Source organism: Tetrao urogallus (assembly GCF_951394365.1).
Source record: "Tetrao urogallus genome assembly, chromosome: 3".
Classification (NCBI taxonomy): Eukaryota; Metazoa; Chordata; class Aves; order Galliformes; family Phasianidae; genus Tetrao; species Tetrao urogallus.
In genome coordinates this window covers 33,619,804-33,646,584 of record NC_136815.1, presented here as the reverse complement: position 1 = coordinate 33,646,584, position 26,781 = coordinate 33,619,804, and the positions used below count along the sequence as shown (strand labels likewise).

Below are 26,781 nucleotides of genomic sequence, written 5' to 3'. Positions count from 1 at the left end.
CTTTACGCTGAAGCTCTCTCCCAAAAATGGCTGTTGCGACAAACTGTAAACAGAATCGATAAACAGTCTTTTACAAGAATAACAGGGAAATACAAGTGAACTAAAAGAAAGCACCAGTTTCTCAAATCAGCTTACAGTTGTGCTTACTGTACTGAAAACGATGTCAAACAAATTACAAAAATGGAATGTTGTTAAGTTTAAAATTAGTCCTTTAATTTTGTCCTAGAAAAACGTTTTCTCCTTTTCCCATCCAAACCCCACCAACGGGCGATGTTTCAGCAGAGGGAGGAACAGGTAAACAATGCACTTGGTTGTGTTTTTTTTTTTTGTAATTTTTCTTTTTTTTTTTTTTCTTTTTTCCTTCAAATCACAAACAAATTTGGTCACTTAGCTTTGTGCATAGTTTAAGGCATCTGTAGCAATCTGTTACAGTTTCCTCCCCGATGTGGCTGTTCATGAAATTGTCACATTCTAAAAGAATAAATTAAAAAGAAAAAAATAAAATGCTGCCTTTCAAACCCTGCCCAGACCCTCCCACCCACCCCCACCCCCCAACACAGACTCACGCACCCACACATACACACACTGCAGCAAAGGGGCATTTGTACCCTTGTTCTGAAGGACACGCTTCCCATCCCGCTTTATTTCAGATTGGCAAATACCCTGAGCTGATGATGGTGTTGAGACATTCCACCTTTGTTTTTTTTTTTTTTTCTTGCATGTGCAGTTCAAGTGTACAATAGTGAAAACAACATGCAATGTTTTCACTGCAGAATCGCAATGCAGTTCAGATGCCCCCGCACCCCCCCTCCCCCACCCGCCCCTTCCCGAATTCTGACGTGTTTTCCGCTTTTAAAAAACTGCATTCCCATACAGCACTGGAGTAAAGCTTGGCTGTGCTCTATGATGAATGCTCAGTTCCCAGTGCACAAACAAAATTATGGCAAATGGGAGGCTTTTCCGGCATCCAAAAAACAAGAGCTGCAGTCTCAGATTTGATCTTTTTTCTTTTAAAAAAGCAAAAAACCCAGGTTAGTGGTTCCTTCACAGCCATGCGCAAAGGTTAAGTCTAGAACCCATAGTTTCAGAGTACGTTTGTAAACATCAAGTCTTGCCAGAGGCAGCAGAGGATGGGCACTTCACATTTCCGTATTAAAACAGGGACTGAGTGGAAGGTATGCTCCCAACACATTCATGCAAGTCTCGCTAAACTCCGAGGAAGTGGAACGATCCATCTCAAGTCTTAGATCTGAAGACCGTGTTTCAAATTTCACTAAAGAAAAACAAAGGTGTGGCACAATGAAGCCTTCGTACTGTTCCTCCAAGGCTCGGTCACCGCTGTGCTTTGCATATTCAAGGTTCCGAACGAAAACCAACCGAGGCATATACATATTGCTCTATGTTCAGATCTCGCAGTTAAAAAAAAAATCAGGTTCAAATGTCTGTGTCGAAGGAAAACTTGGAAATAATAAATAATGCTGGCATCATTTTACCAAGACCTCGGGCGAGCAAGTATCTCCTTTAATCCAGCTGTGCAGACACCGAGAGAAGAGGCAGTTTTGTCATGAGGGCTGAGGTCAGGACAATCGAGGTTCCTGAGGTAATATGTCTGAGTCCATCTCCTCAAAGGCAGGGTCAGCATCCTCCCCGCCGCCGGACTGTTCTCTCTGCACCCCCTTCCAGCTCGCCTTGTTCAGTCCCAGGTGGCCGAGCATCGTCTGCGACAGCCGCGTGTTGGAGAAGCGGGCCCACTCTGCAAACAGTGGCTCCACCAGGTAGGTCATGAAGCCTTCAAAACAGCAAACACACACAGCCACGTGAGAAAAGCAGGGACAGAAACTACGTAGTTCAAGTAAGATGTAACAATAAGCTAAACCATGCCGAGTATTGCATTCAGTACAGGTTGGGGGACGACCTGCTGGAGAGGAGCTCTGTGGAGAAGCTCTGTTGTCCTGGTGGACAACAGGTTGGTGATGAGCCAGCAGTGTGCTCTTGCGGCCGAGGCCAACGGGATCCTGGAGTGCATTAAAAAAAAGCATGGCCAGCAGGCCAAGGGAGGTGATCCTTCCTCCTCTACTCCACCCTGTGTCCAGAGACTACTGTGTCCAGCTCTGGGCTCCTCACCTCAAAAAAGACAGGGATCTCCTAGGAGGAGTCCAGTGGAGGGCCACAAAGGTGAATAAAGGCCTGAAGCACCTCCTATTGGGAGAAAGGCTGAGTAACATGGGTCTCATGGTAACATGGGCCTGGGGAAAAGACGACTGAGAAGGGATCTGATAAATGTTTGTAAATATCTAAAGGGAGGAGGAGGGAGGCAAATGGATGAGGCCAGGCTCTTGGTGGTGCATAGCAATAAGGAGTAATAGCCTAAAACTCAAATACAGCATGTAGAAGAACTTCTTTATGGTAAGGGTGACAGACCACAGAAACAGGCTGTCCAGAGAGGTTGGAAGGCCCCTCATCTAGTTCCAACCCCCTATAGCTCCCTCAGCCTGTCTCCATAGGACATCCTTGTGGCCCTCCACTGGACCAACTAATACTGGATTACAAGATTTTTTTTTTTTTTTTTTCCAGAACAGTGAGCAAATAAAGGAAAATATTAGAGAACAGGGAGAGAGAATCTAAATCTTAGTTATCTAATCAATAACTAAGTCACATAACTACACAATAAATCTCTTTTAGAAATATAGTTTTTCTAACAAATTACCTCATAAATGATCTAAACATGGGTGGGAAGAATAAGAAAAGCTGATTCTTATCACAATATAAACCTGATTAAAAATACTGAAAAGCACAATCAGAAAAAAATTTTTACCTGAAAAGGATACAGAACAACAACATACATTTAATTCATTCTAAGCCAATCTAACCATAAACCATTCCATGATTTCTATTTTTGCTGCACCTATTTGCAGTACCTGTTCACACAAACAAATGTGAGACTGCTGAAGTTGTGCTTGGTTCTGTCTGTAAATTACAAAAGCATGATTTTTCCAACATTCTAAATTAGACTTGCAGCTGATTGAACAGATGAGATCTTCTCAATCTCTAATTTCAAACACAACGCATAGTACAGTTATGGTTAAATATATTGTTCTTTGCAAGGTTTGAAAAGATTCCTATTCAATCTACATAAACTACTTAATAAGCAAGTCAGCCCTCCTGCTATTTTAAATCCAACTGGAGTTAGCAGTAATTTCATGTTTCTGTGGTTCTCTATCAGTTCAGTATCTACTGCCCTTACTAAGGCTGTATTTAAACTGACTGCTAGCACTCCAGAAAGCTAAATCAGAGAGCTGGAATCCTCCTGTGAAGTGCACACAGACAGACCAGGCAAAGCTTGCAGCAAACATACGGATCTGGTATTTTCTCCCATGCACATTCTGAATGGGATCTACTGAAATACACAGAACTGCAGTTACCAATCTGGATGTTGGCAATGGTCTCCGTCTGTCGGTCACAAAGTGGACTCACACCCAAGTGATATTTTTTTTCAATATCTCCTAAAGAAGCAGAAGTATAATACAGCAGGTTAAGTCAACACGTCCAATAACAGGTTTTTTGTTTTTTGGGTTTTTTTTTAATCACACAAGCAGTAACGAATGAAAAGCAACAACTCAATGGATTCCTGAACATACTTCCTTGCAAAAACCCCTGGGCTGCAGTTGAAATGACAAATTAAGACCCCCTCATCCCACTTTGCTACACAGAAGACAACAGTTTGGCCTTCTGGAATTCATTTCTCACTAAGGGCAATTTGCTGTTACATTTCCACATATCTTCCTCTGACAGTAAGTTCCACATCTTAGCGCTCAAGAACTCAGCTCTCCATTTTTCATAGCTGTGCACATTAGCATTTCTCAAATCAAGATAAACCACCCTTGAAAAAGGAGAAGCACAGGTTCTTTATCATTAAAAGAACTCAGTAACAGTGGACAAAACTCATGTATTCCATCTGTCAATTAAAAGCTTCATCAAACGTTGTCCATCTAGTTATGGCTACTGCTTTATCAGAATCTCTTTCCTAGCTTCTTCCTGCTCACCAACAGGCCCTCATTGCCAGGGAAATTTTTAATATACAAGATCTGGCAAGAATATATTTCCTAACTTACTGAAAGCAGCAGGAACACGTAAACTGAACATGATTATTCATCTGATGCACCTTTCAGGATGGAGGATCTATTGAACCTGCCATTCTGCGTTCAGAACTCTTCAGTGGTTTTCACCAGGTGTCAGTAGCACCAGCCTTTTCCAAGAAACACAACCAGTACAGGAAAAAAATCCCACACTGTACTGTAGATCAGTGTTAGTCATAAATGTAAGTCACTATTTATTTGCATGCAGCTATGACTCATGATTGCTTTCTCCACACCATAAATACATCATCTGCTACCCATACTCTCACTTGCCTTGATGGAAGAACTCCTCTGTTACTTTTTCACTCCACTGCTTACTCAGCTCCCAAGTCCGACACGGATTACAAATATCAGCACACTTCAAAGCCATCTAGGAAGTTAATACACAGCATTAGGCCACCCAACTGCCCCTTTCCTTCCAACAATATCTTCAGTTCCCTATTTCTGGCAGCAGACATTTTGCAAACAACAAACCTACCTGACATTTGTGCTTCCCTCTGGTTGCATTCTATAATCACACTTAAACACATGGGAAACAATTAGATCTTGTGATCATCTCTGAGCAATACCAAAATTAAGGCAAGTCAAAGCACTTCAAGGGCATTACATTTAGTATATGTACTAATTAAGGAGGCAGCAACAAACTCAGAAGTGTCAGTGTAAGCAAACAGTATTTTGTGTTTCTACCTCTTAAGTTTACATCTTCTGTAATGGTTTGCAAAGGACAGAACTTCTCATCTGTTTGTCTGATTTCTTTTGCAGTCCACAGAACAGATCTAATGATACATATACCTATGAAGCTGAAGGTATGAAGCTGATTCAATTAGCTGCACTTTTTTTTTCTTCTTTGCTGAAACGTGTTCTAACAAAGCATTTCACAGTTCTGAGACTGTGCTAGAGTCATCAGAATGCAAAATCTAGTTCTTAGAAGCGCATCTCTCCTTATCTTAGCAGCTCTAAGATTTCAGATTACCAGCATGTGATATCTCTGGGGCTACATGCTAGGAGGAAGGGAGGAGACGTAAGTGGAGGGAACAACCTTTTTGTAGTGAAACAAAACGACTGAAGGTATTTATTTCATTTAACATAGCCTAGAAGTAGTAGTATTTAGCACGTTAATTATTTTTGAAATTAAAATCATGTTTTTAAAAAACATAACAAAAAAAAAAATCACCTGTAAAATGAAGTGACGGTGGTTCGCATCCTCTAAACATAGATCTCCTCTATCCAGGTGGGATCGGAACATGGACAGATACTCATTTTGCTGACTGATGTCTGTGGCAAGAATGAGATCACCTATCTGGCTTTCCATCAGCTGCCTGAAATCAGTGGCACCAAGTATTCAGAGAGGGTAACAAAGAACAATAGCTATCACTAAATTCACACTGGTTGTGTGTGGGATTTTTTTAGTCATATTCATTATTATGCAGATGCAAGTCACAAGCTTACTGATCAGCATTTTCACAGCAGTTTCTTCTTTTGTTTTTCCTGCCACTTCCAAACAAATATTGGGACATTTCATTGGCAGCTTTCAGAACAACAGATTTGGATTTTTGTTTGTTTTTCCCCCAAATACACACAAATTAATTGTTCAAAGTGTACTGATTGTTAACACAGGTAAGAAGGTTCTGTGCTAAACTACAATTGCAGTGACAGAACGAGAAAAGCTTTAACACAACCAGGTGCTTGACTTATAGTCAATACAGTTATAGTTATACACCTCTTCAGTGTGCTCACGCTGAATGTTGTGTTCCAAGTTCTACATTGCACTGCTCTACCCCAGCAGCAAGGAATTATTAAAAAGGTCCAGATACCAAATTTAGGTAATGAACTGCCATGCAATAACTTTGTTTGTTTTCTAATGCTCTCTTTATTTAGATACAGCTTACTTGCATCTTAAACTAAGACAAATTACTTTGTATAAACGTACCTGTTTTCTAATGACATATGTGCAAATAAACCAGACTCTCTCAGCAACCCCACTGCTGATCTCCAGTGATGGTTCTCCAATACTGAGGTATTCTGCAAATGACAGCAGATATCACAGGTATCAGTGACTTTTTTGTAATTGAATGCCTTATATTAACAGCTGCACCACACAGAGGGCTTGTTTTTTGTTTGCTTATAGAGAGAACCAAGTCTCTCACATCCTGAATACTTCATCAGCTTACAGTTTTATCCCAGGGGCATGGAAACACTCTTTCAATTCACACCTACAAGAAGCTTAAGACACCACAATTTATATTCCTTTTCTGTTCTCCTCCAAAATTCTCCAAACCCGATTTCAAAGCAACTAATTTTCTTCTTACCTTATACAAAGTTGCTAAGTAATGGTTTGTTTTAATTAGGAAAGGTTGGTTAACGCCTGGGTGATCCAAATCGTGTGTGGCAGCTGCAATTAAACTGAGCAGAACATCCCACGGAGTTAAGGATTCGGACAGCTGTAAGGTAACAACAAACAGAATCCTGTCAGCAATACAAGCGTGGCCATACCTGCACCAGCGTCACATTTATGGTTTTCTTTTTTAGTAGTTAAAAGCCAACAGGAATTCAATGAAAAGTCAAATAATGTGAAATCAATATTCTACTCAGTCTCCGTTTTTTGTTTCTGTTTAAGTCCTAAACACAGGAGGAAAGCCTAATTTGCACTAAAACAGAGGACAGTATTGCATGTACAAAAGTGAAAAGCTGCAACTCCCTGCAAGGACAGGATGTTATATGCCCTTTTGCATTTACCATCTACTACACCCCATCTTTATCATGTTGGTGCAGCAGAACCAGTAAGCGTATATGTTACTAATGATACCAATCCCATACTTCTATCTGAAGCATTACAAAGCTTTCATCAACAGTATTACACTAAAAAGTGCTCAGAGCTACCAAACCGTGTGCCTTAAAGGCACACTGGGTATCAGCCCTGCTTGTTGTTGTGATAAAAAGGTGAGTTTGGGGAAAGGAGGCTGTTTGCTTTGTTTTTTTGGGGGGGCTTTTTTTTTTTTTTTTTTTTTTTTTTGCTTTTATAGTAAAAACTGTATGTGCACACAATACACTGTGTTCAGTTTTGGGCACCTTAATATCTCAATACAGAAAGGACACTGAGGTGCTGGAGCAGGTCCAAAGAAGGGCAACAAGGCTGGTGAAGAGCTTGGAGAAATTGGCCTATGAGGAGAGACTGAAGGAACTGGGGCTGTTCAGTCTGGGGAAAAGGAGGCTGAGGGGAGACCTTATTGCTCTCTTCCAGTATCTGAAAGGCGCTTCCAGTGAGAGCGGGGTTGGTTTCTTCTCACTGGTGACAGGACGAGGGGAAATGGCCTCAAGTTGCACCAGGGTAAGCTTAGGTTGGATATCAGGAAAAACTTCTTTACAGAAAGGGTTGTTAAACACTGGAATAGGCTCCCCAGGGAGGTGGCTGAGTCACCATCCCTGGACGCATTTGAAAACTGCTTGGATGTGGTGCTCAGGGACGCGATTTAGCAGGGGGCTGTTAGGGTAGTATGGTTAGGTTGTGGTTGGACTTGATGACCTTTAAGGTCTCTTCCAACCTGGGCAATTCTATGATTCTGTGATTAAATGCATGTATTTCCATATGTGTAATTGAGAATGCTTCCTTACCTTAGGCTCTTTTAAGTAACAGTGCATGGCCTGAGTCACATCAGCAGCATGAACTGCATTATGATAAGGGTTCTGACTGTGATAATCTTCTTGAACCATAACTGCAGGAAAATAACAAATATCTAAATTTAAATAAAACAGCAATTTTTTCATGTATCATTTTACATCTCCTTGTTAGGCACAGAAATATGCAACATCACAAGTAACACACGCATGAAAGTGTCAAAGTCAGTGAATTGTCAGTTGAACCAAAACCAAGCATAAAAGATTTTTATGTGAGGAAACTTTTCCGCAAGAAATAGCTACATGTAAAGCCATCTCAGAGAAAGAATTATACAACTTGAAATCAATATATTATCTGAGATGCTTTGACTTCCAAGGAAGTCTCCCTTTGAAAACCTAGCCTGCTTGAATGTTGAGGCAACCAAGCATAAAAATGAAGATGATACTATGAACCAAAGCACTGGGATGACTAAACATCATGCCTTGAAAACAGACAAATCAGAGGAAGTAGGCAGTGTTTTACTGTCATAGGTAGTGCTTTTCTTTCCTCTTCCTACAGTGGTCATGAGAAGCCACCTCTATGCAGTACGGGCATTTTCTACTACTTGTGTACTTAGGGAATTTTAAGCCTATATACAATTTAGAAAGGAATCTCATTAGGAGTGGCAAGTCAGGTCATCATCTAAGATAAATATTTCCTCCTTATCTTCTTCCTTGTTTTTCTCCTCCACCTTCCTGACTGTCTTTGAACATATGTACAACATTTTAAAGAATATCCACATAAGCTTGAATACAAAGCGTAAAAGAACTGTAACATTTAAAAGGATAGAGAGAAGATCTGAAGAGCAGCAATCAAACTATACTTTAAATTGCAAAGTCTTGCCTGATGACACATTAGTTCATCCAAGCCAACCTCAGAAGAACACTTTCCTGGCTGACTACACTCTGTCATTCCCATCCAAACATCTTTTCCTACTCAGTTTACAATGCCAGCACTCTCCATGTGATTGTGACTGTAATGTTAGAGCAGTGCATAGTATTTGTGAAGATTCGTGGCTTATGAAAAGCCAAAAAACTGTAACCACTTGTAATTTTGCTGGCATTTGGCACACTGCTGAAACCTCATATGGACAATAATAAAGAAAATAAGCATCTCTGGGCTCTGTTAACCTGAGGTAGAGCTCACTTTCACATATTCCTTATGTCTACCGAATGAGTGAAGATGCCCATCATTTAATCCTCTGTTTTTAAGGTTTCATAAGATGGTCCAGATACTCAAAGTCTGGAATACTTCTAACTTATTTTAATAAAGTAGAACAAGGACAGTATTTGCCTTGTATTTTCTCTCTCTTTGAATGTGGAATAAGAAATTGAAAGCACACAAGAGGAGCTGGTCAATCTCCAAATAACCTTTTGAAATCACAGAAAGACTGTGTGTGCATATAAGCAAATACATATATATATACACATGTGTGTGTGTGTTTATGTATGTATACATATATGTACATATACACACATACACAAAATAAAATATTAAGGTTCCACTAAGGACTAAAACCAGATTTCTCTTCTTAAAAAAAAGATTCTAGTAAGTTCTCAAACAAGATGAATTTTGTGGGGCACTGGGGAGTACATGAAGTATCAGCCATCTGAAATTTTCTCCTCAGATTAATATGACCTAGGGTGTAAAGGGCAACAAAAGGAAAGAATGATTTAATGCCAAGAAGCATTACTTGCAGAAAAGCTCCTTGATTCAACAGATGGGCTGGGGCAGAGCTAAGAAATGTTTTGTTACTGCTGTTAAGTAGAAGGCAATAACAAAAAGAAAATGATGATTGATTTCAGTGTTAGAATAAAATGTTGCCTTCTCCCACAGTCTAACACCATTTTAGTGGCTTACAGTTTTGAATTCTGATCAACTAATCCAGTTATTCCTATCTGGAGTTTCACTTCAAGTTAAATACTCCTTGGATAAATCTCCACAAGCCAGAGGATAAGCAAGCTGACAACCAAACACACTCAGTTACAACTTCAACAGCTCAAAATCAGATTTCTCTTAACTGCTTTCTGCACACATCTATCTGAATACCAGTCCTCAAGGTCAGCTTCTGTGTCTTTTTAATACCAGAAGGAGTTGAGCTCCTTTTTAAAGATTAAACTCATGACAGAACAATTTAAAATCCTCAAGTAGAAAGAAATGATGAAAACAAAAACATTCCATTATTTGAAAGTGGAGAAAAGCCTACTGAACATGGTTGTCTTCCCTGTTAAATGATAAGCTTCAGAACCACAACACTGTTTTCTCTGAAACTGAGAAACTCTGCTAAGAGGGATCAGAAACCTCTTCCTCCTGCTCCATTAGAAATCAGCATCCCATTCCACAGAATTAAATAAAAGGTGCCATCACAGAAGAAATGAATGAATGATGGAAGCCTCACACCGGGGTCTGTCTGTGGCACAGGGTTGCAGCTCCTTCAGCTGACAAGTGGAAGTTTGAATGCTCAAATGCTCCATGTTGTATTTACAGCTCTTCCCATTGAAGCTTTCCAGTGCCACAGGCACACACAGCCCAGCAACAAGCTCATGCCCTGTTTATGGAGACAGTACACCTACAGCACAGTGAGTACTTGCTTGAGAGCTTCAGCAAGACATGGCATCAAATTGGCCAATGTGGTCTGATCAGTGTAGTTATGAAATTATATGGAAAATTTCAAAAACAAAAGCTAAAAGAGATGAAAACTGCACCAAATAAAGGAGCAGTCTATCTTTCTCAATAGAATTGTCACATGAATGAATTCACATTCATTCCTGAAATTTAGATTTAATAAAAACAATATAGCATCTGCCATAAACATACTTGCTTGGTTTTAACATGGAAACATCTGTACTCACAGAAACTTGAGAGATTTTCTCTCAACTGATACAGTTAAAATTACTGTACAATCTGGACAGGGTTGGCACTCTTCAAACCTTATTGCTGAACTACAACCAGCACTTCAGTTAAGGCATGAAAATTCGGATAAACAGCAATATTCATCATAATAAAAAGCTGTATTTACCCAAAAATCTACGGAGTTTCATCGTATCTAACTGGAAGTGTTCAATTAGTCCATGAAGATTAAACAGATGAAAGGTTAAGCTGACTAGACTGTTTCCTAAAAATAAGATGAAAATACTAATTCATTGGAAGTCATGAAATCAGTGACTTTCACAAGAAACGTATTTCAAACAAATTGGACACAAAAATTACATAAGCAAATTTTTCTACACCATGATAAATACTTAAATCTTCTTGCATGACAAGACTCCATTAGCTGACTCCTCTAGTGACTGCCAATATTGTTCACTGCCAAATGACAGGAGGAAAATGTTACCAACATTAAAAAAGCAAGAAGTTTAAACGTTCAAATCCATTACAACAGTCTTCAACTTAGTGGTATGTTGCATCATTATTTTTATAGATGGACACACAGCTCAAAAAGGAATACAGAAACCATCAGAAAAACTAAAAGCTCAATCATCTCAATCATGCACATTGCACGTATGCTGTCATGCATTTTCATCTTTTTTGTGTGTAGGAAACTATTCCTTATTTCAGCCAGAAATCTAATAAAGTTCTACATTTCTCTAGGAAATGTACATTAAAAGCTTGTAATACATTTCACCTGCTCACAGCGATAATATTGCAACCACGTACAGTGATAAAACAGACAAAGCTGTAAAAGCCAGGGAAATAACTGCATGTTTACTGTTTACTCGAAATAGCTTGCAAATTATTTACTCTGCAAACAGTACGTAGTGAAGGATTACTCAGGGTTGGTACATTTACTCTGACAATCTCATTTAGCAGGAATCAGATAATCTAGCCCAGGCAGAAACTGAGATACAAAAGGACAAACAATTCTGCTAAATCTAACTTATCATTTGCTTCAAGTATTTAAGGGTGCCTGCCACTTCCTCTCTGTAAGATACACATTTATTTAAACAGCATTTACTGAGCAACTCTTTTTTTTTTTTTTTACAAGTTTGCCCAGGGCAGCTCACTGGGTGAAGCTGTATGTACAGCAATGTTGTATGTTCTACCCTTAAGAACGTCACTGTTCCCAACATGCTCTTAAAACAACAAAATTAGGATGCAAAGAGGATGGATCAAGAAAGGCTTCCACAATAGAAGCTGCACAGTATACTGGAAATATATCTGAACAAAATGCATACTTTCAACAAAAAAGGCTCGGTATCAAAAGGAGGACTTCAGATCACTCCCCTTCAGCTACACTAATCTTTAATCACTACTACAAACAAGTTACTTTGTACAAACTGCTTTCTGAGTTAGAGTTTATGATCATCCATACAAAGCACTATCTTTGTAAGAATCCCCACTGTTTCCACTTCTATATTCATGTTTCGTTTTATATCAAAATGTGAGGATACTACTTTTACTCTAGGTAAGTCAAGCATGCTTTTAACAAAACAGCAACGTGGTGCTATATTTTGCTTTCTGAACTTAGTTTCTATGCCTTCCTGCCAAACTGCAAACAAACTAACTGTATCTCTGCTAACAACTCCTTCTGACTGACGGAAAAAAGGCACCAGCTGCTCCCTGCTCACAGTCCAGGCTCCAGGAGCTTTCCACTGGCACAAGCACCAGTTTCCTTGGACTCACCCATCTCTTTCTTCTTTCCATTGCTCCATATTAAAATACAAACGTTCTCTCTGTCCACTACAGCAGTCCACCTCCTTTCCAGCACATTTACAGATCTCTTTCCCAACTGACTATCTGTAGCTTCACAACACTTCATTTGATTTAGTTTTTAACCAACTCTTTCCTACTGCCACTTGTAATGGGTATGGCAAAACCATAATCTGTTCTCCTTTTGTATTTTGTGTAAACCATATATACAGCAGTTTATGTTTGCTCACCTCCTAATTCTCTAGGTATTCTACCAGATGTCATAACTACAATGTGTTCATACTATTTTGCCTTTTTATTGTGCTGTAAAGTAATACTAACACAACTGTTCTATCCAAAATTCAATTTATCCAGAAAAGTAGTCATTCACTGCAACCGACCTTTTGCACAAAGATCTTTAAATTAACACCATTCCATAATTAAAAAATTGATTAAATGAGCAAGATGGTCAATTTATATTAAATACTACTTACAGTAAAAAAAAAAAAAAAAAAAAAAAAAAGAGAAAGAATACCACCTATAAAGTACAAGGGAATCTTCTATAAATCAGTGATTATTATCAGTACTGACATTAATGGCATTTTAACAGAGTGGCATGGCAAATCAGAATTTATATTGAAGACTGTTAAAGCAGAAAATACTCCCTGATGAATGCTTTTTAGTGAACCAGCTACCAAATACCACAATGTAGGAGCAACAGCTAAGTTATACTAGGAGATAAAAACACAAGAGAAAAGCAAACTCACCATTTGTCAGTCTATCAAAAAGAAAGATATCAAAATTCCAGTTCCCAACCTTCTCCAACATACACTGAAAGAAAACACAATAGTTTTAATTCTTTTTCCCCTCAGTGTGTGCCTATCTTCCTATCGGCCAGAGGAGTATTTAAGCTTTTAAGGACTTGCATTGGTCTCTGAATTTCTACACACAAAAACAGGACTGTAAATATTCAATTTGTCTGAAAATTGGGAAACTTCAAAATATACGCTACAAATTAAAAGACTGAAATTTGAGAAGCATCTCGACAGTAAAATTTGAGACTTCCCCTTCATCCTCTCATCATTTTCATAAAAGTAGTATGACAATTTAAGACAATTAGGTTAGAAGCAGAAGCAGCATGACAAAATAACTGTTCAAACTTAGAAAATAAAATTGAGACACCTTAAGAGGCCCACGCTTGACATTTCATGCAATCATCTTAAATGTATTGATCACAAAACTGTCAGATGACTTCCAACCTTCTGTCACAAGATCTCTTCCAGATCTTCCACTTCAATTTTTGTGACAAAGTAATAAACTGTAAGTAGTCCTTTAATTTCTCACTTTCCCTTTTTGTTTAAATGGGGAAAATACTACCTATATGTTTTCGTAAGAAAGTAAGAAAAGCTTATAATTTCTCCATTAGAAACCATCTTGTCACTTTACACTGGATACCACTTCACAGCTGCTATACATGCTTTCATGAACACAGACGGACAATAACCCGGCACTTTCAAGGCCTCAGAGTTAGGTCACCACCTTTTCTACTCCTACCTCCATTAGAATTACCTGCCCAGCATGTCTTACAGTGGATACTTGCTTTCTCAGACTCTCATTAAATGTGTAGTTGTGATCCTGGTACTACATGCTAGGTTTTCTCTACCAACCACTAAAACTGAGTTACCAGAAGAAATACACAACATTAACAAGATCTTTCTGCTGTTGAATTACATGTGTATTCTTCAAATCCGTCCTTAAGGTTACCAGATTCTTCCTACACTGTAGCCTGACCCCATTCAGTATCAGCGCACTGTATTACAAGGATATTCCTTTTGTGCATAAAAGTTATTAACAAAAAGCATTATATACAATCAGTAGCAAGACATAGCCTTTGGGCTCTTAACAACCCATAAATTTTTCCTACTCCTTCCCTGTCAGCACTACATCTCTCCTGTTTCCAAATTCACTAGCCCTTCGTCCAGCTAATAATTCACTATCGCCTGTCTTAACAGTTTGCTCTAGTGTAGCACAAGTATGTTACAGCTATCACACTTTTCTAGAAGAATTGCATATAGAAATATCATTTTGGCATAATCTTCTGACAAATTAATACATTCTGTTGAGCTTTCAGTAGTAGCTAGTCACTCCTCCAGATGTTCACTAATGAAATTAGATTAAAAGGAAAAGGAGAGGGAGGGTAAGAGGTAGTCCAAATTGCTCTACCCCATTTGCTAAATACAGTTACCATTTCTTTTCTTCACTTTTTCTTCAACTATCACAGCACAGCCTTTATTTGCCATTCAAAAAACTGCAAGCCACAAAAGTATATAAGCTCTAAAAATTACCCCACTAAGCTTGGAAGAGGTTTGTCAGAAGCCACATTTTATAAAGCTATAGTCAGATAAATGCACACATACATACACATATGAAAATACATTCTTAAAACTCATATTTACTTGCATATTTACTAACAAAAGATATTTATATGTGAGTAAACATAAAGAAGCATACTTGATAAAACTGAGATAAAAATTAAATTAAGCAACCAACCTTTGCTTGTCCATTATAATCATCATCTAAAATGTTTGAAGAATTTGGAACAGTGATACCACGGAAAAAACGGGAAGATCTCAGGTAGCGCTGGAAACTAAGCAACCTTCTCACATTTCTCGCAGACACAGACACCTCAATTTCAGAATTTGCTATAAGAAAAGACAAGAGAATAAATACTGTCTCTGAAAAACCTTTACTAAAAGGAGACTGCTCGAGGAAGGTTGGTACGACTGCACTGTTCCTTTTGTTGGCATAGCAAATGTTTCAGCCACAATTAAAGATCACCATGAAGAGTGAGTGCAGAAACATGGCTTGGAAAAGGAAGCTTTCTATTTAAACACCCTGTGAAGGAAAACAAATATTTAAATCATTGCCGAGATGCATCTTCCTAAGGAACACTGCTACAGCTAGGACAGAAATGTTATGGAAATTGGGTAAAGACACAAACAGTATTGCAAGTAATTCCTTTTGGGAAACTTTTGCCACATATACATATATCCAGTTCCCGTCCGTAGCAAATCACACACAAATAAGATACACACACCAGCAAGGGAATATCAGTGTACTGATAAAGTATTTAAAAAGAGCATTACAAATAACTGTACACACGTGTTAAAGCTCCAGAGGTTTTCTTAGCTTTTCTGATAGAGTTTTAAAAAACAGTTGAATGATGCAGGTAATTTTACTCAGTCTCTCTTCTGCCAGTAGAACTATCACATTTATTTTTACTGCATGCTTTCTCAGCAATATCACTATAGAATACGTATGTTTGTAGCTTATTTTCAAAGCACAATATACATGATTTGTTTAACTCTTATTATGCTAACCAGTCTAGCTATCCAGAGGACTTATGTTAGCTTGTACTCAATTTCACTCACAGACTCTTAGAATCACAGGGTTGGAAGGGACCTCAAGGATCATGAATCTCCAACCCCCCTGCCACACACAGGGCCACCAACCTCCACATTCAATACCAGACCAGGCTGCTCAGGGCCCCATCCAACCTGGCCTTGAACACCTCTAGAGATGGAGCATCCACAGCCTTTCTGGGCAGCCTGTTCCAGCACCTCACCACTCTCTCTGTAAAGAATTTCCCCTTGACATCCAACCTAAATCTCCCCTCCCTCAACTTAAAACCATTTCCCCTAGTCCTGCAGTTAACAACCCTTTCAAAGAGTTGATTCCCCTCCTGTTTGTAGGCTCCCTTCAGGTACTGAAAGGCTGCAGTGAGGTCACCCTACAGCCTTCTTTTCTCCAGGCTGAACAAGCCCAGCTCCCTCAGCCTGTCCTCATAGGGGAGGTGCTCCAGTCCCCTGATCATCTTTGTGGCTCTCCTCTGGACCCTCTCCAACAACTCCCTGTCTTTTTTGTACTGGGGGCTCCGCACTTGGACGCATTACTCCAGACAGGGCTTCACAAGAGCAGAGTATAGGGGGACAATCACCTTCCTGTCCCTGCTGGCCACCCCACTTCTGATGGAGCCCAGGATATCATTTGCCTTCTGAGCCACAGGGGCACTACTGGCTCATGTTAAGCTTTTCATCTATCAAGACCCCCAGGTTCTTCTCCGCAGGGCTGCTCTCAAGGAGCTTCCAGTCTGTATGGATGCGTGGGATTCCTCCAGCCCAAGTGCAAAACTCTGCACTTTGCCGTGTTGAACCTCATCAGGTTCATCCGGGCCCACTTTTCTAGCCTCTTGAGGTCCCTCTGAATGGCATCCCTTCTTTCTACCACGTCAACCGCACCACTCAGCTTGGTGTCATCAGCAAACTCACTGAGGGTGCACTCGATTCCATTCTCGATGTCACTGATGTTAAAGAGCACTGGTCCCAACACAGATCCCTGGGGGACACCGCTCATTACTGGCCTCCACCTGGTCTTAGAGCCATTGATGACCACCCTCTGTCTGTGGCCTTTCAACCAGTTTCTTATCCATTAAGTGGCCCACTCATCAAATCCATGTTCCTCCAATTTGGAGATAAGGATGTGGTGGGGGACTATGTCAAAGGCCTTGATTAAGTCCAGGTAAATGACCAGTTGCCTTTCCCTTGTCCATTCCATCATGGAAGGCCACCAGATTGGTCAAGCATGACCTTCCCCTGGTGAAGCCATGCTGGCTGTCTCGGATCACACGCTCATTCCTCATGTGATCAAGCATGTCGTCCAGGATGATCTGTTCCATGATCTTTCCAGGCACAGAGGTGAGACTCACCAGCCTGTAGTTCCCCAGGTCCTCTTTGCTCTCCTTCTTGTAAATAGCAGTGATGTGATCCTTCCTCCAGTCATCCGGGACTCACCTGACAGCCACAACTTTTCAAATATGAAGAGCAGCTCAGCAACCACCTCAGCCAGCTTGCCAGCTCCTTCAGAACTCTGGGATGCACGCCATCCAGCCGCATAGACTTGTACACATTCAGTCTCATGAGGCGGTCTCGGACCTGCTCTATCCTCACAGCACAGGGGGATTCACCACCCAGTTCCCACCTAGAGGTATAGGGATGCAGGGCTCAGGGATGTGAGAAGTACTGGAATCCTGGCTACCAGTGAAGACCGAGGCAAAGAACTCATTTAGTACCTCAGCCTTCTCTTCATCCATTGAAGCAAGTTCTCCTTTTACATTTACCAAAGGAGGTACACTCGCTTTGGCCTGTGCTGTAGAAAGTATGGCCAATGTACCTGTAGAAAGTCTTTCTATTGTTTTTCACATTCCTCGCCAAGTTCACTTCCGCCTGCGCCTTGGCTTTCCTGATCCAAAGGGTCCATCTGTTTGTTTCAGAAACCTGAACACTAAAGTACACACAGCTAGTTTCTTTCCAACACTCCAGATATCTTCAGCCTGAAGCATTAAAGGCCAACTTCACTTTCCTTCACTTTCTTTTCAGCAATACAGTTCAGCATTACAACAGTTTCACACAATCAACAGAGTCAATGATGTTGACACTCTTTCACTTTGCCCAAAAAGATTAAAAAGAAAGAAAAAACATATTAAGACAAAGTAAAAGCAAAAACTCTTTTCCAAAAGTACAGACTCTGAAAACCAAGATGAGCCAAACATGCATAGCACAGGCACCTTGCCATTCCACAAAGGAGACACACTAGACATCAGTGAAATAAACAGCTGCAATATTTGTTCTAAAAGCCAGACTAAAATATGCTACAGGCAAAGGCACAGACTTATTAACAATCTAAATTAAAAGTCTCAGTGACGTCTAGTGAGAATAGTTTGATTCTATGCAAAATAAAGCTTTACTCATAATAATGGTTCTCTGCAGTAGCTATAATGTCTTTTCTGCCCTACCTTTACTCATTAATATATTTACTTCTAGTCTACAATAACAAAACATGGGAACAATTAGACTAACAGCACACTAACAGTACCTAAAGTACAGTAGCATTTTGCATCAGCAATCCTCATTAACAGCAATTGAAAGAACAAAATTGGTACAGTCTTTCAGACCTCCCTGAAAAGCATCAGGATACCAAAATTCCCATCACTTTCAAGGAGCTAAAGCAGACAGCTTCACATGAAGTATTTTCCTCCAAGTCATCACAATTAAGGTCAAGGACATTTCCTCCAAAGAGGCTGATATATGTATATCTTGATTATGTAAGCAGGTGTACTACATACAAGAAAAGTTTCTTATAAAACAACATTCTTACATACAGCAAGCAGATAAACGTATACTGTATTATCAGTATTTATAAGACAGCTTGTTAATGTCAGGGTACAGTCTGAGACACTGTCAGTCCTGCAGAATACAGAAGCTCCTGCTTACAGAGAGTAAGCTTTGAAGATCATCTCTTTCAATCTTGATTGACTCAAAACCCAAATTTCAGACCTGGTCATCAGGCTTGAAATAAAATAATAGGAAATAATTATCCTTAGGTCATAAACATATCTAAAATGTCCACAAATCCATATGTACAAAGTCAAGGAACTTAACTAAATCTGAGTAAAACCAAGCATCGCCAATAATGGAAATCAGTGCTCTTCAGAGGAAGTAGTTTTCTTGATCATAAGTAGTCCTTCACAGTTCTGGAGTTAACAAAAAGCTACTTTAGATGTCATGCTACAAATAACCGTCATAGATGCCACTTATTAGTCTTTGGTAGAACAGCACACAGTAGGTAGCAGAAATAAAACAAAGCATGATCATTCAACTGTGCTTGCCTAGATTCCACCTACTTTCAAGTCATTTGAGGAGTTTTGCACACATTTGTTTTAATGTTTTTCCTCGTAACGTGGGTCCAGAGGCAAATTTTTCAAAGGAAATGCAGTTTCCTGTGAAGCTGAACATTCATGACTTTTTAGAATATGCTATTGAGATTAAACTTAAAAATAATCACCTCTCTGAATTATCACATTTGCATAGCTCATACACAACTACCCTTACACATTAATCCTACTTTTTTCTTCCTTTCCCTAAATAAGAGGGAGAAGATTTCAGCTTCCAACCATCTTATGGTTCTGTAAAGCACAGCTTCAGCTGATGTAATTCAAGCAAGCTACAACAAATCCAACTTCATTTGAGCTTTCTGAGCAGAAATAGCCAAGATTGGAAGGGGCTTCTGGGTCCATCTGGCCCAACCCCTGCTCAAACAAGGACACCAGAGCATCCTGCTGAGGACCACAGCCACATGGCTTCAGATTATCTCCAAGGAGGAGACTCCACAGCCTCTTGGTAACCTGCGCCAGTGCTCCATCACCCACCCCAGTAACAAAGCACTTCCCTGACGGCAAGAAGGAATCTCTGTGGGAAACTTCCAGTTTGTGTCCATTGCCTACTTTCCCATCACTGGACACCACTGTAAAGACTGGTGATGTCTGTCCCCCTCCAATCCTCTCCTGCAGGGTGAAAGCTTCCAAGCTCTCTCACAGGAAAGGTGTTTCCTTCACAGGAGAGGTGCTCCATTCCCTTTACCATCTCAGGTGCTACTCACTGGACTCTTTCCATTATGTCCAGCTGTCTCTTGTACTGGAGAGCCCAGAACTGAAAATTCTGAAAAAACAGCTCCAGGTGTGACTTTACTGGTGCTAATACAGGGGAAGGGTCACATGCCTTGAGCTGCTAGCAATACTGCGCCTAATGCAGTCCAGGATATTATTAACCTTCTTAGTGGCAAGGAAGCACTGCTGGTTTGTACTCAACTTGGTGCTCATTAGGACACCTGAGGCCTTCTTGATCAGGCTAATTGCCAGCTGGGCAACTGGCACCTGGAGCTGTCCTTCCCCACATGGAGGACTTGTATTTCCCTCTGAACTACTACTTATTCCACATGTCAACCTTCAGTTGAACTTCGGATGTGCAACTCGACCAAACGTCTAATCACTGCAGATCTAGATGATGGGAATAATTTCCAAATGAGAGATTCTGAGCCCTTCCAGAATATCTTACTCAAGAGGACTATACACCAACCCAAGTGAATTATTTTATGACAATTAAACATTTGCTACAGGACATTCTGGGATACGTGAGTCACATGTGGAGGTTTGACAGGTAATTTAAAAAGCAGACTATAAAAGAAAATTGCTAGCTTTCACAGAAGGAAGAAAATGTTTTTTAAGCCCCAGGAACACTGACAGTACCCATGCTTGCAGTTTCCTTTTCATTAGAAAGAAACTGATCTCTCTGAGTTCAGGCAGATCGGCAAAAATAAGTTCACAGGAGTCTGTAAAGCAGGAATTATACAATGGTGCAACTGAAACTTTTAACTCCTGGCACAGGAAAAAAAAAAAAAAAAAAGAAAACTAATTTTCCATTTGTGTATGCAATTAGTAAGAGAATGTCAGCCTGCCCTCTTCTATCATTAGCAATTAGAGAACCTACAAAAAAAAAAAACAGAGATCAAAGTATTCACAGTGGAAAGAAGCTGAGTCAAAAAAGTATCACATTTGCTCAAGACAAAACATACTACAAAAACATTCCCCCTCTTAACCCAAGAATACTTCATTTCATTTGCAGCCTTCAGCGTGTCTTCCTAAAGTCTAATACTGACCAGTTGTTTTTAAGAGATAAGGACAGTTTGAGGACAAATTAGAATGAGAAAATAAATAAGCATATATGACATGAAAGCAAAGTCAGGATGTGGGAACTGTTAAGAAGGAAGTTTCAGCATTCAGAAGTGGCTTGGCTACAAGACAGAAGACTGTCTGTCTAGCCAACAGTAACTCTACGACATTCTTTCTTAAATCTTCATTTTCCCACTTCAGGTTAGAAAATCAATTTTTTTTTCCCCCAATTATTTTTTCATTATTATTACAATAGCCATATTCTTGTTTCTAGGAATCCTACAGAACCGATATAATAAAAAAAGACAAAGTGCTCCAAAATACAGGAAAAAATGAACTCTCCTGTTTAATAACATCAGTTATTTTAGCTTATACATGCATACACACTAAGAAAATAAAGTAATGCAAGTTGCCTCCTTGCAACAGATTTCATCTGCATTCCAAGACGCTTATTTTAATCTTCTCACTTCCTATCTTTTAAGTGTGCTGTACTTCATGAGAAGTTAAAGCAAATAACTATCACATTTCATGGGGATACTCAGTATTTTTCCTCCCCCTCACAATGGGGGGATTACAAAATTAATATGAAAAAGTCAGGACTACCTATAGACCAGTATTTATTTCCTGCATGTTTGTATCCTTTGTATAGTAAGGAAGAACAGCAAGAGGACAAATGACAACTTCATGGTCCTTTAGTATGATTTTTATTTATAGAAACTAAATCCCAGAGAAACACCTCAGCTTGATTTAAATGCAAAAAAATAAAGATTCATGGTCTCTGATCTGGTTTTGGTCAAAATAAAACCATCAAACGTGAACTTCACCTTCATGTCTCCTGTGCTAGAGCCCAAAATATACATATAAGTTAGACATGATAAAAATTGAGTTTACTATTACCAAAATAAAAAGTGTAACTAGTGATATCAGTTATAAACTGTCATTAACAACAAAAAGAGATTTTTAAAAATTGAAAGATAGATCTCCCTTAGGTTTGAATATCAAACTGAAGTTTGGCATCCACAGGTTCATCAGAGGAAATTCCTTCTAAAAAAAAAAAAAAAAAAAAAAAAAAAAAAAAAAAAAAAAAAAAAAAAAAACAAAACAAAACAAAAAAAAACAGGCCTAAATAGAATTTCTTCTCTTTTTCATGGAATTAACCTCTCACAGTTCTTCCATAATAAAGCCAGCTATACATTTACACAGCAGATACTATTACCAAGCCTGAGATAAATTTCTACTACCTGTAACAACGTGCATTTGAAAGAATTGTAACTGTATTTCTAAGGCCTTCCAGAACACAAATCATTTTATATTTATGAACAATTTAAAGCTATTATCTAACCCTTAACACCACTAGAGGGACCCATAAGCTTTCTAACTTCACATCTATTCCTCATCACACCATTAGCAAATGCACTGCATTAGATCCCTGCTTTTTCTTTCAGTCCTGTTATTTAGCTGCTCTTTAAGTTTCTCACTGTCACGATCTGCCTTTAAGTACTCTTAAGACATCCTGTATCAAAATCATTAACAAGAACTATGATTCAGGTTGTAAGACATGTATTCAGGGAAGACTTGAAAATTCACGTAAAGATTACTGGTGTCTAAATTACCTTATTACAGCTCCCGTCCTCCTTAGAAGACTATACTGAAGTCCTGTTGGCAATGTACCAATCTTAAGGCAATGTACCCCACCTTAAAGTCAGATCAGACTGTCTTAACATCTCCTACATACTAATTTTTGTTCCCTATTCACACATTCTCTTTTAAATAATCAGGATCACTGAAAATTAAGCTATGAATTAAAGTTTAGTGAAAGAAATATGGCTTCGCAAGTGTCTTCCAATTGACTGGAATCAGAATTTTATTTTATTTTTTTTTAAACTCTTGTGAAACTCTAGTGGTACTACCAACCTAGTAGAAAACCCAGCAGACATCCCCTCAGATCAAGGATCTTCCACAAGAAAACACCAACTTAACTAAGTACATTTGTAAACAATCCGCATACTTCAGGTCAGAAGAGACAGATGTTTGGACCTAAGAGCTGTCAGACATCACTTCTCTCCAAAGCAGAGATAATTTGAGATAAATGATTCAAAGTACAGAGATTATATTACTTCATCTAAGTAGTGCAGAAAAGAGAGAATTAAATGCCAATTCTCCTACTGCATTGCACACCTTTAAATAATGCAGCACCAAAAATACGAAGAAAATACTATGAAGAGACATCCAAAAGGACTGTAGCCATAAAATTCTTTTGATATTTGGCTCCTCTTAACCTCCTCGCAGACATTCCAAGAATGAGACAAAATTAAGTAAACTCAATAATGGAACTTTTGTACTGAACTGCACAAATATTTGACAATTATTTGAGAACTAGGAAAACAGTATATGTAAGATATATTCTTCCCCTTCTAATTTATTCACTCATAATCCTAGCAATTATGTAGCTATGTACTTTGACCTGACTCCAGCCCCTTGCAAGGTAAATCTGTAGCTCACACATTTATAGTGTAAACTAAGCTTCACTGAAGCAAAATACTTAGGAATTATCATCAGAATACATTAATATTCATTGAAAAGATGAGTTAAGATGAAGCCTCCCCAGTGTTAATCAAGACACTGTGGCTCTGAAAGAGAAAAAACAAGAACACAATATATTTGTGATTTAAGTCTTCTCCCATAACAAGGATAATGTACTCCAGACCAGCACCAGATCTTTTTCTTGATGTCTTCCAAGAAAAAAATCATTCTGTGTTCTAGAATTCTTCAGTTCTATGACACTGGAATGAAAGAACGATCAAGTAATCCTTTTTGACCTTTCTTACCACAATAAATCAAAGAAAAAAAATGTTAAAAAAGTAGCACACTATTATTGACAACAAAAAAAAAAAAAAAAAAAGAGATTATTCTTTCTTTAAAAGTCTGTGTGCGTACTTAAAAAAGTCAAACTGGGAGCAGAGATGCAAACAAAAGAATGCCCGTATTTTTTTTATGATGGCAAGTTTGGCAGAAAGTAATACTTTCAAAATAAATTACTTGGAGAAAAAACATACCAAAAAAAGTTCAAAAGAAATGAAAAAGAATGTGATTGTATCTTCCTCTGAAGACAAACTTACCTCAGCAATAAAACACTGTGTTTATCAGTGCAAGACTCCAGAGCATACATGCTATTCCACAGAAACTTGTAAGGATATTTGTATATAAAATAATCACTTAGAATAGTAAAACAAAAACAACAACAAAAATCTGTCCTGTACTCTCAACCAGAAGCTTTTACCCTGAAATGTTCCCTAATCAAGCTCATGTGTACTTTGACTTCATTGTTTTCTTTTGACCAACGCTGTATTTAGAAGATTTTCATTTGGCTGGGCTTTTGCAACTTTCCTTTTGTGGCTGCATTCGCTGTACTACATGAAAGTAAAACTCTCAACTGGAAGAGAAAAATTATTTTAACAATTCAGACTGAATAATTAGATGCCAATTTCAGAATGTGTTTTGCACAGAAATACAACTTCTAGAGAAACCTCTTGAGTGCATACATGCTTTTTAGTCTTTACTGTTGCTACCTTCACAGGTAAAGAACCTCATCTTTCAATCTCTGACCACACATGATCTTGAATGACTTGATTTGTTGTGAAATTAGTCATTCTTCACAGCAGAATGTTTAAGAGTAACACCTTTCTTTTTCAAAAGATGCAGCTAGGTAATTTTTTCCTCTATTTTTTCGTGAAATAAAAGAAGGCATTCAACTCAATCTGGATTTTGCTCATTTTTAACTCAACCTCTAGATGGTATAAGCATGATCAAGTGTTGTTATAGAAAGATAGCCAGAACTCTTAAAGGCAATTAATTTGGACTTGAACTCTTCTTTCTTACATTACTTTTGATCTTTCTTTTAAAGCAAGTCTAAGTTCATCATCCAAGATATATCTTTTTTAGTGCTTTTTGAGCAAGTTCAAAACACCACTGCAAGCAGCAGATGCTGATACTTGCATCAGATGTCAGAGTAACAAATCAAACGTTCACTGAACTGCAGAGCCCACATTAACAATCTGAAAATGGTATACCAAAAAAAATCTCCATAATTTCTTGATCTCATGTTACTCTATCTCAAAAAGAGTCAGATTCATCCATCACCGATGAAAGACACCTGAGCTCTTCTGTTCTTTCCTTTCCACTACATAAAAAGGCTACATATCCAACTAGAGAGAAAACGTGTCTACACATCATGGAGCCACTGAGATCCAATCACATTTTATTTCCCAAATGCAGAGCCCTGTATTAGCGAGCACAATTTGATTAAAACCGAGTCACTGATAGATGTTTAGAGAAACACAGTGATTTATTCAGGAACCGTTTCTTAATTCCTAGATACTTTAACTCATAGATGTGACATTACCTTAGCTATGGAATATACAAGTAGAGCCACACATTGGCAACATCACCATCGCCATACACACGCAGGCTCAGACTAGAGTGGCAAGAGAGAATTTCAAAAGCCTTTTGACAAGATCTCATCTGTGCCAGTGCAGATGCAAAATTAAAGAAGGAAAAAATGCTTCCTCTACACAAGACCAAAGCATTCTTTTTTATCCAGTTCTTCCAGACTATATTCAACAACCCTTTCCTAAAAAGGAAGTTTGGAGCTATTAATTCAAATTGTGTCTGCGTATGACACTACCCAAGATTTTGGCTGTTATTTTATTTAATCATTTTGGCTTTGCTCCCCCATTGTAACACACTGCACACTTTGCTGAGCACAGGTTTTTTTTTTTTTTAGACAAAACAGTGAGTGATGGAAGCACACAGATTCTTTTGTTTGTGCATGCCAGAGAAGCTTCAACAACACAAGCAACAAAGCTTAAGTGTCTATATATACACACAAACATGAATACATAAAAAGATAAACATTACTAACAACCTCTCAGTAACAGGAAAACAAAACCTTCATCTTTATTTTTTGTTTGCTACTTTTAAAAAATTCAATATTTGTACACTATCACCCACCAATTACTCCAGCAAAGATTTTGTATTCCAGCAGGTTTTAGTCAACAATCTGTGGACATTACAGATTGAATTACTATTTATAATACCTTTAATAATTTTAAAACAATTTTAAAAGCAACTACATTAACTATAGCATATTTGTAACGGTCTGCAACCACTTTTTCAATAACTTCTCCAAAAACCCAACAGTACATGAGGATTGCTGGATAGTACTCTGCCAAACTTGTTACCTGAGAAGTGCAATGTAGATCTGGTGCTCTATATTCAATAAGGTAAAAGACCATTGAAGTGTATGCAGTTCATTGTGCAACAGTAAAAAAAAAAAAAAAAAAACACATTGAATCCACTGAACAAAACTGGACCATTCTATTTAAAACATGATTTACTTTTGAGGAATAAAGTTACGTGGCTGCTCTCTTCTCTCAGCATCCATGGCTTTTAGCTGCTAACTTGAGGATATGTCCATGGTCCCAAAGAAACATAAATCAACAGATCACAGCAACAGAAACTACTAATTGATGTCACAGTGTTAACCAATTACCAACCAACATGAGGAACACAATCCTGCCTTTCCCTATAAACAGAATGTAGTCTTGTTTTTTTTAAAAAAAAAAAAAAAAAAAAACTGTTTATTAAGCTACGCTGTCTGATAAGTTCCTGCAATGAGCTATCGAAACGCGATTTCTGGAACAGAGAATGGTGTAGAAGAAAAGCTGCCACCCAAAAGACATAGTTTGACAGTCAGTCAGATCTCGTATTAATATTCTTCATGGATCTCTTTCATGCTA

General features: G+C 38.6%; 1 protein-coding gene across 2 annotated transcripts in view; it reads right to left on the bottom strand.

The window, feature by feature from the left end:
- Nucleotides 1–1,577: 1,577 nt before the first annotated feature.
- Nucleotides 1,578–26,781, bottom strand: part of PDE7A (phosphodiesterase 7A) — a gene marked incomplete at both ends in the record, with an annotated part of 73,260 nt that continues 48,056 nt past the window's right edge. For both annotated transcript variants that reach the window (XM_079533500.1, XM_079533501.1), the window contains 10 exons: nucleotides 1,578–1,789; nucleotides 3,423–3,503; nucleotides 4,410–4,506; nucleotides 5,311–5,455; nucleotides 6,067–6,158; nucleotides 6,446–6,577; nucleotides 7,749–7,849; nucleotides 10,811–10,906; nucleotides 13,188–13,251; nucleotides 14,971–15,122. In XM_079533500.1, the coding sequence (XP_079389626.1) occupies nucleotides 1,578–1,789; nucleotides 3,423–3,503; nucleotides 4,410–4,506; nucleotides 5,311–5,455; nucleotides 6,067–6,158; nucleotides 6,446–6,577; nucleotides 7,749–7,849; nucleotides 10,811–10,906; nucleotides 13,188–13,251; nucleotides 14,971–15,122 (1,172 nt within the window). The remainder of the gene's footprint in view (nucleotides 1,790–3,422; nucleotides 3,504–4,409; nucleotides 4,507–5,310; nucleotides 5,456–6,066; nucleotides 6,159–6,445; nucleotides 6,578–7,748; nucleotides 7,850–10,810; nucleotides 10,907–13,187; nucleotides 13,252–14,970; nucleotides 15,123–26,781) is intronic.